Source organism: Syngnathus scovelli, chromosome 1 (genome assembly GCF_024217435.2).
Source record: "Syngnathus scovelli strain Florida chromosome 1, RoL_Ssco_1.2, whole genome shotgun sequence".
Taxonomy (NCBI): domain Eukaryota; kingdom Metazoa; phylum Chordata; class Actinopteri; order Syngnathiformes; family Syngnathidae; genus Syngnathus; species Syngnathus scovelli.
Window position 1 is genome coordinate 27,625,736 of NC_090847.1, and position 14,862 is coordinate 27,640,597.

Consider the following 14,862-nt stretch of genomic DNA (forward strand, 5'->3'; position numbering starts at 1 on the left):
GTTGCGTGGACATCGGGGACAGTGCCTCTGGATTGGCAGACTGGGGTGGTGGTTCCCCTCTTTAAGAAGGGGGACCGGAGGGTGTGTTCCAATTACAGGGGAATCACACTCCTCAGCCTCCCTGGTAAGGTCTATTCAGGGGTGCTGGAGAGGAGGGTCCGTCGGGAGGTCGAACCTCGGATTCAGGAGGAGCAGTGTGGCTTTCGTCCTGGCCGTGGAACAGTGGACCAGCTCTACACCCTCGGCAGGATCCTCGAGGGTGCATGGGAGTTCGCCCAACCAGTCCACATGTGTTTTGTGGACTTGGAGAAGGCGTTCGACCGTGTCCCTCGGGAGGTTCTGTGGAGGGTGCTTCGGGAGTACGGGGTGCCGAGCCAACTGATAAGGGCGGTTCGGTCCCTGTATCACCGATGCCAGAGTCCGGTCCGCATTTCCGGCAGTAAGTCGGATTCGTTCCCAGTGAGGGTTGGACTCCGCCAAGGCTGCCCTTTGTCACCGATTCTGTTCATAATTTTTATGGACAGAGTTTCTAGGCGCAGCCGAGGCGTTGAGGGGGTCCGGTTTGGGGACCTCAGCATCGCGTCCCTGCTTTTTGCAGATGACGTGGTGCTGTTGGCTTCTTCAGGCCGTGATCTCCAGCTCTCGCTGGAACGGTTCGCAGCCGAGTGTGAAGCGGTCGGGATGAGGGTCAGCACCTCCAAATCCGAGTCCATGGTCCTCGATCGGAAAAGGGTGGAATGCCCTCTCCGGATCGGGGATGAGATCCTGCCCCAAGTGGAGGAGTTCAAGTATCTCGGAGTCTTGTTCACGAGTGAGGGGAGGATGGAGCGTGAGATCGACAGGCGGATCGGTGCAGCGTCGGCAGTAATGCGGACCCTGTACCGGTCCGTTGTGGTGAAGAGAGAGCTGAGCCAAAAGGCAAAGCTCTCAATTTACCGGTCGATTTACGCTCCTACCCTCACCTATGGTCACGAGCTATGGGTCGTGACCGAAAGAACGAGATCTCGGATACAAGCGGCCGAAATGAGTTTTCTCCGCAGGATGTCAGGGCTCTCCCTTAGAGATAGGGTGAGAAGCTCGGTCATCCGGGAGAGACTCGGAGTAGAGTCGCTACTCCTCCACGTTGAGGAGCCAGATGAGGTGGCTCGGGCATCTTATCAGGATGCCTCCTGGACGCCTCCCTGGGGAGGTGTTCCGGGCATGTCCCACCGGTAGGAGACCCCGGGGACGACCCAGGACGCGCTGGAGAGACTATGTCTCTCAGCTGGCCTGGGAACGCCTTGGGATCCCCCGGGATGAGCTGGATGAAGTGGCTGGGGAGAGGGAAGTCTGGGAGTCCCTCCTAAAGCTGCTGCCCCCGCGACCCGACCCCGGATAAGCGGAAGAAGATGGATGGATGGATGAAATTAAGAAGGTTGGCAAAAGTTACGTCATTCGATTTCGTTCCTCAGTGGATGTCAGTCACTGCTGAGGGGCATCGAATATCTCGCTTGGGGCGTCACACTAAAATCGAACTTATTAACAACTGAAAGAAAAAAAACATAGGCAGGTTGTCAAATTCAAGTTTGACAAGTTTGTGCGGAAGAACGCGTTTCCAGAAACATGACATTTCCAATTTCAAGTGCTGCAAAGTTCCATCTGCAGGCAGAATCATTGAAAATATGAAGATTGATTTGATCATGTGTGTCTTTTTTGTGTTTGTCTTCCAGTCATTCACACGCTGAATTATTTCAAGACGGGCTCTCAAGTTGCAAAGCTACCAGAGTACTGGCTGGCCGGGTATGTTGACGGCGTTCAGATTCTGCACTTTGACAGCAACCACAGGAAAGCAAAAGCGAAACAAGACTGGATGGACAAAATCACAGAAGATGATCCGCACTACTGGGAGAGACAGACGGCGGGCAGTATTCAGGCTGAGCATGTCTTCAAAGTCAACATTGAAATCGCTAAAAAGCGCTTCAACCAAACTGGAGGTTTGTTTACGTCCAACCTTCTGCTCGTCAAATGACACTTTTTTTGTCACTGCTGGCTTCTCTCTGATCATCGTCCTCGCTGAATCTTGTGCGCCATCCTTTCAGGTGTTCACATGTTTCAGTGGATGTACGGCTGTGAATGGAATGATGAGACTGGGGAGGTTGATGGTTGGATGCACTACAGTTACGATGGAGAAGACTTCATATCATTTGAGCTGAAGACGATGAGCTGGATCGCAGCACATCCGCAAGCTTTCATCACCAAACTCAAGTGGGACCAAGACGACGGGTTAAATCAATACGCTAAGAATTACTTCACTGAGGAGTGTCCTTTGTGGTTGAAGAAGCACGTGAGCAACGGGAGGGACTTCCTGACCAGAACCGGTACATTGTCCTCTCACGCCTTCTCTGCGTCTTTCGAGCTCACACACAATGTCCATCTTTGACGCTCTTTCAAGTTGTTTCTTTTCCTCCATGCACATCCTCCACTCTTCTCTCCATCTTTGCGCGCAGAGCTTCCCAGGGTGTCTCTCCTGCAGAAGACGCCTTCCTCTCCAATCACCTGCCACGCCACGGGTTTCTACCCCAGGACGTCGGACCTCTTTTGGAGGAAGGACGGCGAGCAGATCCACGAGGACGTGGAGATGGGGGAGACCCTCCCCAACCACGACGGAACCTTCCAGACCACGGCCGACCTGAAAGTGGAGCTGACGCCCGCCGCGGAGGGCCGCTACGAATGCGTGTTCAAACTGGATGGCGTCCGAGATGAGATGGTCACCAAGCTGTACGCCAAAAGCATCCTGAGCAACGTGCGCATCCAGGGTGAGCCACGCGTCGGACACGGCTCGGTGTCTCGCCGACAGTCTTTCACGTGTCTCGTTTCCTTGTGAAGAAGAGGAAGACAGGAAGAAGGCGGTGGCCATCGCTGTCCCGCTGGGGGTCCTGGCTCTGGTGGCGGTGGCAGTGGCGGTGGGGGTGTTCCTGGCCAAGCGTCCCAAAAGCCAACAAGGTGAACGACGACACAAACGTTTGCTCCGTTTGTGGCGATTCCTAATCTCCTCTCGCTTCTCTTCCATTTCAGCCAATTACGCTCCAGCTTGTAAGTGAGACGTTTTCGGCTTGCTGTTTTGAAAAAATGCCAATGCCTTGAACGTATTTTCTTTTATGCTCCCTCAGCCAGCACCTCATCTTCTGAGAAGGATTGAATGAACCCCACTAAGGTTGAAGGGATGTCTTCTTTTCTTGGGTGCCACGCTTGATTGAATCATCACATTCCAACTGTATGAAATACTTGGAAATGTTTCTTATTTCAAATTGAAGTGCGACAGTTTTACAAGTGCGGTGAATTCTAATTGTATTTACTTCACTAGTTCTTCCAAATACCGCTAGAGGGAGCCAACATGCCACAAGTAATATCCGCATCACACGTTGCTTTTTTTTTAAGTGCTTTTTTGTTAAGCGAGCTACTGATCTATTTGATACAAGTTTGAGTATCATTATAAAAATGTTTGAAATGAGGTTTCTGGTCACTGTATTGGATATATAATTTAGCAAGGATAAGCAAGAAAGTTATGATAAAGAACACGTCTTTTTTCTGTTGTCTTCTAAAAAAACGTACAAAACACATTCTATTTACAGAAAAGTCCATGTGGAGTTTATTTTTGATATTTTTATTTTATTTTTGATGTGTATTTTGATCAATAGACAATTCAACTTGAGCAAGTAAACGCATATTTACATACTTGAGAAGGAACAAGTTGAAGAAAATCTTATAGTTCCTGCCCCATAATAATAAAATAAAACAAGATAATAAGTGCAAAACTTCATCAAGTGCAAACCAAACACCTCACGAGAAAATATATACAAAACCAGACAAGAAATAACTCAATTCATAAATATAAAGCGAAATGCCGACACTTACGGCTGTCCATATAAGCTTATTGTTCTGTCGTTATAGATTTTTTTTCCATCGGAATATATTTATACACTACTTTATCTCATTGAAAAGAGAAAGAAATAGAAATCGATGGAACTGAAATTGAAAGGGTGCAGGAAAACAAATTTCATGGGGTTATAATAGATGACAGGCTGAGTCGCTGAGTCAAACTATGGAGCAGTGTAAGTGAGGAACTCAAGCAAAGTCCAAATATCCACCAGTTTAAAAAAATGTTCAAAAATATGTTGTTTAGCGGGTACAAGGACTAAAAATGCCAGATGGCTACATAAAAGCAAAAATAAAACAGGATAATAAGTTGAAAGTGTCAATCAATCAATCAAGCCTTTAGCTTTTTAAACCCACATACAGCTCCAGTGACTTAAATATGGCACTTTAAAGTGTTATTAATTGTATTTGATTTGTATTCATTTCCCCCCTCCTCTTAAGTTTGAAATATGTTCGGAATAAAGACTCATCATCAACAGTTACGCATTCAAATAAATCATCGATTGTCATACGTTCAACTGCTCTGCATTTCAAGTCACAGCCAACAAACAGCCCCCCCCCCCCCCCCCCCCTCCCTTCTTGTAATTGCCTGCTACACCGCTAAAAACAACTAGCACGTCCCAAACATGGGTCCGAAGAAGGCACCAGCGGCTCCCCTCTCTTCGGTGGAGGAGGTCGATGATATTAAAAAGGCGTTGGACTTCCTCACTGAAGAAGTCTCTGCTGTCAGGCTGGAGCAGAAAGCTCTCCTTAAGCTGGTTGAGGAGCTTAAAGCTCTCCGCATCCAGAATGAGGAAAAGGAAAAGAGAATCACCTTCCTGGAAAGCAGGGTTGCCGACCTGGAGCAGTACACCAGAATTAACGATGTGACCATCAACATCAAAGCCCGGTCATACGCCCGGCCATTGGCCGCTGGCGAGGGAGGGGAACTGGATGTTAGCTCCACGGAGCGACAGGTGGCTACCTTCCTGCAGTCCAAGGGGATACAGCAGGACCGATACCAATGATCATCCTGCAGGACTGTAAGGTGAACTCCACTCACAACCATGACACACCGAAAGAAGCATGTACACTTGAAGACAACAGGAAGAGAACTCCGAGGATTAGTGAACACGACAATCATTTCAATACACTGACCGCAGTTCACTGGATTTGGAACACGATATAGACCCGGATAACAACTTCTTCAACTCAATCAACAATAACTGCAGTTACTATACTGAATTTAATGGAATCAATAAAGATAGCAAACTGTCCATTCTACATATAACAGTCGGAGTCTGTATGCCAACTTCACAAACATTAAGGATTATCTTCATCACTTTACTCGCCCATTCAACATGATTGCAATAATGGAAACATGGATCAACACAGTAAAAGAGCTGGAGGGATATGACTTTATACACATAGATGGACCAAACAAAGGTGGAGGAGGAGTTGCGCTCTATGTGGAAAAGACATTAAACGTCAGGGTGATATGTCAATGGTAGTTAACAACAGATTGGAATGTGTGGTACATTTTTATTCTGGTATCATGCAATGTATATCTCACTAGTGTGACCGGGTCAGGTTGGTGCGGGATTGTTTGGGCCTTGGTCCATGAACGTAGACTCATTGGCCCCAGACACATCTGGTTTCCATGAGCAACTGACAACTAGCATGAACTTGTATCCGAAAATCATGAGACCAACCAGAATAACTTCTCACTGTGCCACTCTTATTGATAATATATTCACAAATGACATTATAAACAGCACAATAAGTGGGTTATTAGTCAGCGACATCAGTGACCATTTGCCAGTTTGTATGGTTTTTGATGACAACTAAAAAATGACTCAACCGGCCAAAAAAGTGGAATACAGGTGTTGTTCCTCCTTGGTGGTGAGGAGTCGTTCCTCTTTATTCCGGATTTGTGTGTTGTTCTGTCTGAACTTCCCAGCTACTTTCCTGGTGGTCATGTAAAGTTCCTTGAGATTGTTTTGTGCTGCTGCTGCTTCCTGTGCTTCTTTAGCCAGCGCCTCAATGTAGTTTTTCTTGTCCCGTTTGGCACTTTTCCTTACTTCCTTGTTTGCTTCCTCGTAGTCCTTGTGGGCTGCGCATGTATAATAGTTTCCGTATCCCCGGTCGAGAGAATCGGACGAATCTTAGCAATATTACGAAGGTGAAAAAACGCAATTCTGGTTATATTCTTAATGTGCTTTTGAAAGGAGAGCATTTGGTCAAATATCACCCCGAGATTAGTTACAGTATCGCGCAGAGTGATAGTACGGTTATCTATAGTTATAGTGGTTTCCTTAAATAAGTGTTGATAACGAGTTGGACCAATTATCAACATCTCAGTATTATCCGGGTTAAGACGAAGGAAGTCGAGAGACATCCGTTGCTTGATCGCCGAAAGGCACGCCTCGATATTACGACGATCCCGCGGATCTGTCATCGATAACGGCATATATAATTGGGTGTCATCGGCGTAGCGTTGAAAACTAATATTATATTGGCGTAGTATGTTCCCAAGCGGAATCATATAAATATGAAATAAAATCGGTCCGAGTACCGATCCCTGTGGGACACCGCGCGTAACATTATAGAGCTCAGAGGACGTATTGACGTATTGACTCGGTGCGTCCTGTCTGATAGATAGGAATAGAACCAGCCTAGTGCTGACCCTGAGATACCAACACAACTTTTAAGACGCCCTCATAAAATATCGACGTCTACAGTGTCGAAGACAGCACTAAGATCGAGTAGTAACAATACAGATGAAGTGTTTGAATCCATAGCTATGAGGAGATCGTTAGTCACTTTAGCAAGTGCTGTCTCTGTGGAATGATTAGCTCTAAAACCAGACTGAAAAGAGGCATATCGATTATTGGCGACCATGTAATCAATAAGCTGCTGCGCTACTACTTTTTCAAGAAGTTTTGCGATGAATGGGAGGTTTGAAACTGGCCTATAATTACTGAGACAGTCCGGGTCAAGATTTGCTCGCTTAAGTAACGGTTTAATGGTAGCGGTTTTAAAGGCTGTTGGCACTATCCCAGAGGAGACAGATATATTGATTATATTTAAGACGGACGCTCCTAAAATTGGAAATAATTCTTGAAGTAGTTTGGCTGGAAGCGGGTCGAGTAAACATGTTGTTTGTTTAGCCGCACTAACCAATTTTGTAAGCATTTCAAGGGACACGCTTTTAAAATTTGAGAGGGTTATTGCATGATACACAGCGCTAGTAACCGGGGGAGCGATCGGCATGGTATTCTTGATCTCGTCCCTAATGGACTCAATCTTTTGAGCAAAAAATTTCATAAACTCGTCAGCTGAGTGGAAGGAGCTATCGGGGGTCGGCTGGCGCAGAGTTAGCTTTGCCACTGTATCAAATAAGTATTTAGGATTATTTTTATTAAGATTAATGACTTGCGAAAAATAACGAGTTTTTGCTAAAATAAGCGCATCTTTATATTTCAGGAGGCTGTCCTTCCATGCCTGATGGAAAACCTCAAGTTTGGTTAAACGCCACCTGCGCTCATGCTTTCTACATAATTGTTTAAACGTACGTGTTTCATCTGTGAACCACGGAGTTGGCCATCTACGGCGAGTTTTCAGACGTAGCGGCGCCACAGAGTCAATGGCTTTTAATAATGTCGCATTGAATTCATTTGTAAGATTATCGATAGAGCCACTGTACGCGGGAAACATGGCGGTTGCCGGCGACAGTAACTCAGATAGCGCAGTTGCAGTCATGGAGTTAAAATTACGGCTGCTATAATTCTGATTGCTCTCTTGTCTTTGACAAGGAACTAAAATTTCAAATTTTATTAAAAAATGATCAGACAGAACAGTAGTGTATGGCAGTACTGTTATATTTGAGGTTGCTAGTCCTCGGGATAATACCAGATCTAAGGTATTTCCATTCTTATGCGTTGCTGCCTGTACAGCTTGCGTAAAACCAAACGTATCGATTAAAGTTTGAAATGCCGAAGTCAGTGGTTCCGACGGTGAATTCATGTGGATGTTGAAATCGCCCATGATAATTATATTATCCGCATTTGTCACTAGATCAGCCACGAATTCTGAAAATTCATCCAGGAAGCCAGAGTAGGCCCCGGGCGGGCGGTAAATAACAACAAGATAGAATGACGGTAACGCAGTGGATCGCACAATGAGAACTTCAAATGTTTTAAATACGTGAATTGAGCGAGGCCTAAATCTAAGCTCGGAATTTGAGATGAGGGCGACACCCCCACCCTTTCTTCGAGGACGGGCCACATGCGAGCTCACAAAATTTGGAGGCGAGGCCTCGTTAAGTGGCAGCAGTTCATTAGGTTTTAACCAGGTCTCGCAAAGACCAAAAACGTTTAGATTATGTTCCGTGATAAGGTCATTAACGAGAACTGCTTTCGTATGAAGCGATCTAATATTCATAAAACCGAATTTAAGTGTAATTGGTCGATCAGGGTGCGTATCTATCGAAGGATTTTTAAACGGGATGCGAGTAAAATTGTGTTCTCTAGGCCTAATATCACCTCTCAAAAGTTTATTAGGGCGGTGGGATGAAACGACCGTGGGAATTTGATGATGAGTATTTGTTACACATGTGAAGTTATCTAAAACAGGCACCGTTTCATCAGCAAGACCGGTCGGGACGGAGTGATTGGATTTGTCTACTACCCCAGTAGAAAGTGTGTTTATGTGTACTGCAGCACTATTTAAACTGTCGCGCTCTAGTCTACACGAGGAGCTATGTGTATGCTGAAAGTCTAGCCTAGCGCTAGTTAACTTTAACCTAACAGACTCCAAACCCATCCTCACAGGTGGTCTAATCACCTGTGCCCTGACCTGCTCTAAAGTGACCTGTCATGAGTGGCTCAAACAGTAATCTATATTCCTAGAAAGAGTGAAGGCGCCTTCACGGTTAGGGTGAAGGCCGTCCTTCCTCAGCAGGTCGGGGCGGCCCCAGAAGGAGGACCAGTTATCTATAAAATACAGTCCCTGCTTTTTACAGAACCCAGCCATCCGTCGATTAAGGGAGACTAATCTACTAAACCTCTCATCAGTGGCTCTCCCAGGCAGGGGGCCAGAGACAAATACTCGATGCCGACTCATCTTGCTGGCGAGATCACAAGTCCTCGCTATGTTTTTTCTTTATACTGTACTGTATAGAAATCTGGGGTCATAATTATATAAGCACAATATATCCACTTATTATTTTACAAAAGAAAGTGTTGGATTTTGTACACAATTTAGGGAGCGCGTTATCTGCGCCTCACGGCAAAAGCCTTTGCCAATCACCTGTTATCCAATTTACTCACTGCGTGCTCGTTTGATTTCTTCAGATTTAGGAAAATGCAAAGACACTGAAGCAGAAATTAGACTTACACAGGTTGGTTGAGTTCAATCACAATTCTTGTTCAGAAAGCTCTGTTTTCAGGAAAGTACAATACAGCGCTGGGCCCTTCAAGAGCGGAAAGTCTCCATTCAGAAAAGGCAAAGTCCAAGGTTGTTAGATCCATTTTATATTCAGTAGCACATTGTGGGCCAAGATTGATGGGTGATGAGTCTTCGGGGTGGGGCAAGTTCGAAGGAGAGTCTGCTTCCATGGGAGTGGTGCTGGTTATGGGCGATTCGGTGTGTGGGCTGTTGGTGTGTGTGTGTGTGCAGTGGGGCTGTTGTCTTCCATCCCGTCTTTCGGCCTTGGCGATCATCTTTGGCCGAGTTCTCGGGTGGGGGCTGTTGTCTTCCCTCCCGTCTTTCGGCCTTGGCGATCATCTTTGGCCGAGTCTTTGGGCAGCTCCTTCTGGCACCTGCTGGTTTTATCTCCACGTGACCTTCCTGTGAACATTCTTCTCCAATCTTGGACATACCCTGTCGTACCTCATTCTCATTCTTATTCTTTTAATTTTGTCATTTTGTACGAAATGATGTTAGCTTTTGGCTGTGACATCATTAATCTATTGCTGTTCTTTTGATACATCATGTCTTTGCTTATTCATAGTTTAATCTTGCTTCCAACCGTATCTTTTCTTTGTTAGGCAAACTATTTCCCTCTGTGCAGAGCGTTCAGTAGTAATCAAAAACTGGCGTCTAGCATTAGTCAAAACATAAGATACAATCAAGTACTGAACGGTCAACACGACTCTGGTCGTGTCCATGATTCAGAGAAAAACCATCAGGCATGCATTCCACAGTTCCTTAAGGGTCATTAAGCTATTTAGTCATTTGTTATTTCAAAGTGCTCAGAAATATATCAGATCATAAAGTTATGAAAACCTTTCTCATCACCACTTATCAAAAATGTCTAGTTATGTCTTCTTAATTGATTTGGTGTGTAGGTATAATTATATGCTTAAAATGTTTCTTTTATTTATTTAATATGTGAATATACTTGTCTGCTTATGTACTTTATTCAATGAGGTTTGAGCATATCTGTTTTTGTAGCTAGGCAGGACTTTTTGTATTTTGACCCCATTTCCTGCAGTATGTATGTATGTATGTGTGTGTGTGTGTGTGTATGTATGTATGTGTATATACTATATATATATATATGTGTATATATGTGTATATATATATACTATATATATATATATATCTTTTTATATAATATAATTTTATATAATTTATAATTTTATAATTTTTTAAATGTCGATATTCGGTGCAAACATGCAACACTCGGTTTATTCATTTATTTATTACAACACGTACTGCAGGCAGTCCTGAGTGACGTCATCACAGGGCTGAACTCCGATTGGCTGACGTGGGACGTAATCGAAGCGCGTCATGCGCTTCGCAGTTGTTCCGCGTTCGCCTCTTGGGCGACGAGTCGCAATTTTGACCGAATACCCTGCTTGACGAAAATCGAAAAACAACTTGATGTTTAGAATGAATTTACTTGCATTTGTTTTGGCTGTGCAAATATACAGCGTGACGCCTGGTAAGTTGGACTTTTCGGTTTCTTATCCTAAAGATTGACGCTGTTGATTTGGAAGTGACGCAGTCATTATTGTTTATTGCTTTCGTTTTCGCCACTCGTCTGTTGCGTCGGCGTTTTAAGTTCTTTCACCTGAACGCCCGTTTTGTCACAGTCATACAGGAACACATTGCTATTATTATAAATGTAATAAAGTTAGAAAACTTGAAAATGGCACAAATCAAAGTGATGTGCCCCAGCATAAATATGCAATCGATGAAATATGGAAAAGCCTACGCACAAGAATGAAATGTTGTACAGGGGAGTCTTTGCAATTAATAATTAACATTTCACAGTCATGGCAATAAAATTGTGTCTAATCTTTCAGAAAAAAAAAAAAAACATTGTATAGCCTCCTTACATTATCATTTCGATAAGAGTCATCATGTCTCCGTAAATAATATAAGGCAGTTCTTTTGTTCAGACAAGTGACATTTATTTAGATGTTACCTGCTGACAGTTGCGACTGTGAGGAAGACGGGAGACACAATTGAAACTGTCAGCAGGTAACATCTAAAAGTGTTTCACTTGTCTGAACAATAGGATTGCCTCATATTATTAGTGGATTTTTTTTTTTTTTTTTTTTACAAATTAAGAAAGTTGGCAAAAGTTACGTCTTTCGAGTTCTCTCCTCAGTGGATGTCAGTCACTGCTGAGGGGCATCGAATATCTCGCTTGGGGCGTCACACTGAAATCGAACATATTAACAACCGAAAGAAAAAAACATAGGCAGGTTGTCAAATTCAAGTTTGACAAGTTTGTGCGGAAGAACGCGTTTGGAGAAACATGACATTTCCAATTTCAAGTGCTGCAAAGTTCCATCTGCAGGCAGAATCATTGAAAATATGAAGATTGATTTGATCATGTGTGTCATTTTTGTGTTTGTCTTCCAGTCATTCACACGCTGAATTATTTCGTGACGGCCTCTCAAGTTGCAAAGCTACCAGAGTACTGGGAGGCCGCGTATGTTGACGGCGTTCAGATTCTGCACTTTGACAGCAACCACAGGAAAGCAAAAGCGAAACAAGACTGGGTGGACAAAATCACAGAAGATGATCCGCACTACTGGGAGAGAAATACGGCGGGCAGTATTGATGCTGAGCAGCTCTTCAAAGTCAACATTGAAATCGCTAAAAAGCGCTTCAACCAAACTGGAGGTTTGTTTACGTCCAACCTTCTGCTCGTCAAATGACACTTTTTTTGTCACTGCTGGCTTCTCTCTGATCATCGTCCTCGCTGAATCTTGTGCGCCATCCTTTCAGGTGTTCACATGCTTCAGCAGATGTTCGGCTGCGAATGGAATGATGAGACTGGGGAGGTTGATGGTTGGTGGCACGACAGTTACGATGGAGAAGACTTCATATCATTTGAGCTGAAGACGATGAGCTGGATCGCAGCACATCCGCAAGCTTTCATCACCAAACTCAAGCGGGACCAAGACGACGGATACAATCAATACGCTAAGAATTACTTCACTGAGGTCTGTCCTTTATGGTTGAAGAAGCACGTGAGCAACGGGAGGGACTTCCTGACCAGAACCGGTACATTGTCCTCTCACGCCTTCTCTGCGTCTTTCGAGCTCACACACAATGTCCATCTTTGACGCTCTTTCAAGTTGTTTCTTTTCCTCCATGCACATCCTCCACTCTTCTCTCCATCTTTGCGCGCAGAGCTTCCCAGGGTGTCTCTCCTGCAGAAGACGCCTTCCTCTCCAATCACCTGCCACGCCACGGGTTTCTACCCCAGGACGTCGGACCTCTTTTGGAGGAAGGACGGCGAGCAGATCCACGAGGACGTGGAGATGGGGGAGACGCTCCCCAACCACGACGGAACCTTCCAGACCACGGCCGACCTGAAAGTGGAGCTGACGCCCGCCGCGGAGGGACGCTACGAATGCGTGTTCAAACTGGACGGCGTCCGGGATGAGATGGTCACCAAGCTGTACGCCAAAAGCATCCTGAGCAACGTGCGCATCCAGGGTGAGCCACGTGTCGGACACGGCTCGGTGTCTCGCCGACAGTCTTTCACGTGTCTCGTTTCCTTGTGAAGAAGAGGAAGACAGGAAGAAGGCGGTGGCCATCGCTGTCCCGCTGGGGGTCCTGGCTCTGGTGGCGGTGGCGGTGGCGGTGGGGGTGTTCCTGGCCAAGCGTCCCAAAAGCCAACAAGGTGAACGACGACGCAAATGTTGGCTCCGTTTGTGGCGATTCCTAATCTCCTCTCGCTTCTCTTCCATTTCAGCCAATTACGCTCCAGCTTGTAAGTGAGACGTTTTCCGCTTGCTGTTTTGAAAAAATGCCAATGCCTTGAACGTATTTTCTTTTATGCTCCCTCAGCCAGCACCTCATCTTCTGAGAAGGATTGAATGAACCCCACTAAGGTTGAAGGGATGTCTTCTTTTCTTGGGTGCCACGCTTGATTGAATCATCACATTCCAACTGTATGAAATACTTGGAAATGTTTCTTATTTCAAATTGAAGTGCGACAGTTTTACAAGTGCGGTGAATTCTAATTGTATTTACTTCACTAGTTCTTCCAAATACCGCTAGAGGGAGCCAACATGCCACAAGTAATATCCGCATCACACGTTGCTTTTTTTTTAAGTGCTTTTTTGTTAAGCGAGCTACTGATCTATTTGATACAAGTTTGAGTATCATTATAAAAATGTTTGAAATGAGCTTTCTGGTCACTGTATTGGATATATAATTTAGCAAGGATAAGCAAGAAAGTTATGATAAAGAACACGTCTTTTTTCTGTTGTCTTCTAAAAAAAACCATACAAAACACATTCCTATTTACAGAAAAGTCCATGTGGAGTTTATTTTTGATATTTTTATTTTATTTTTGATGTGTATTTTGATCAATAGACAATTCAACTTTAGCAAGTAAACGCATATTTACATACTTGAGAAGGAACAAGTTGAAGAAAATCTTATAGTTCCTGCCCCATAATAATAATAAAATAAAACAAGATAATAAGTGCAAAACTTCATCAAGTGCAAACCAAACACCTCATGAGAAAATATATACAAAACCAGACAAGAAATAACTCAATTCATAAATATAAAGCGAAATGCCGACACTTACGGCTGTCCATATAATCTTATTGTTCTGTCGTTATAGATTTTTTTCCATCGGAATATATTTATACACTACTTTATCTCATTGAAAAGAGAAAGAAATAGAAATCGATGGAACTGAAATTGAAAGGGTGCAGGAAAACAAATTTCATGGGGTTATAATAGATGACAGGCTGAGTCGCTGAGTCAAACTATGGAGCAATCTAAGTGAGGAACTCAAGCAAAGTCCAAATATCCACCAGTTTAAAAAAAAAGTCAAAAATATGTTTTTTAGCGGGTACAAGGACTAAAAATGCCAGATGGCTACATAAAAGCAAAAATAAAACAGGATAATAAGTTGAAAGTGTCAATTAACCAATCAATCAATCAATCAATCAATCAAGCCTTTTGCTTTTTAAACCCACATACAGCTCCAGTGACTTAAATATGGCACTTTAAAGTGTTATTAATTGTATTTGATTTGTATTCATTTCCCCCCTCCTCTTAAGTTTGAAATATGTTCGGAATAAAGACTCATCATCAACAGTTACGCATTCAAATAAATCATCGATTGTCATACGTTCAACTGCTCTGCATTTCAAGTCACAGCCAACAAACAGCCCCCCCCCCCCCCCCCCTCCCTTCTTGTAATTGCCTGCTACACCGCTAAAAACAACTAGCACGTCCCAAACATGGGTCCGAAGAAGGCACCAGCGGCTCCCCTCTCTTCGGTGGAGGAGGTCGATGATATTAAAAAGGCGTTGGACTTCCTCACTGAAGAAGTCTCTGCTGTCAGGCTGGAGCAGAAAGCTCTCCTTAAGCTGGTTGAGGAGCTTAAAGCTCTCCGCATCCAGAATGAGGAAAAGGAAAAGAGAATCACCTTCCTGGAAAGCAGGGTTGCCGACCTGGAGCAGTACACCAGAATTA

The 14,862-nt window shown here is 44.3% G+C and overlaps 2 protein-coding genes across 4 annotated transcripts in view; both read left to right on the forward strand.

Moving 5' to 3' along the window:
* LOC125979878 (major histocompatibility complex class I-related gene protein) overlaps positions 1 to 3,555 on the forward strand; it is a 20,394-nt gene extending 16,839 nt beyond the window's left edge. Inside the window, exons 2-7 of the mRNA XM_049738724.2 lie at positions 1,710 to 1,973; positions 2,079 to 2,357; positions 2,487 to 2,795; positions 2,866 to 2,982; positions 3,055 to 3,072; positions 3,150 to 3,555. Coding sequence (XP_049594681.1) covers positions 1,710 to 1,973; positions 2,079 to 2,357; positions 2,487 to 2,795; positions 2,866 to 2,982; positions 3,055 to 3,072; positions 3,150 to 3,178 — 1,016 coding nt within the window. The 3' untranslated portion in view covers positions 3,179 to 3,555. The remainder of the gene's footprint in view (positions 1 to 1,709; positions 1,974 to 2,078; positions 2,358 to 2,486; positions 2,796 to 2,865; positions 2,983 to 3,054; positions 3,073 to 3,149) is intronic.
* LOC125979924 (BOLA class I histocompatibility antigen, alpha chain BL3-6) overlaps positions 1 to 13,553 on the forward strand; it is a 16,048-nt gene extending 2,495 nt beyond the window's left edge. The window contains exons 1-7 of one of the 3 annotated variants that reach the window (XM_049738824.2): positions 10,676 to 10,843; positions 11,773 to 12,036; positions 12,142 to 12,420; positions 12,550 to 12,858; positions 12,929 to 13,045; positions 13,118 to 13,135; positions 13,213 to 13,553. In XM_049738824.2, coding sequence (XP_049594781.1) covers positions 10,783 to 10,843; positions 11,773 to 12,036; positions 12,142 to 12,420; positions 12,550 to 12,858; positions 12,929 to 13,045; positions 13,118 to 13,135; positions 13,213 to 13,241 — 1,077 coding nt within the window. In that variant the 5' untranslated portion in view covers positions 10,676 to 10,782 and the 3' untranslated portion in view covers positions 13,242 to 13,553. Of the gene's footprint in view, positions 1 to 10,675; positions 10,844 to 11,772; positions 12,037 to 12,141; positions 12,421 to 12,549; positions 12,859 to 12,928; positions 13,046 to 13,117; positions 13,136 to 13,212 lie in introns of those variants that run through there. The other 2 variants (XM_049738817.2, XM_068652745.1) reach the window with 2 other exon arrangements.
* Positions 13,554 to 14,862: the final 1,309 nt, after the last annotated feature.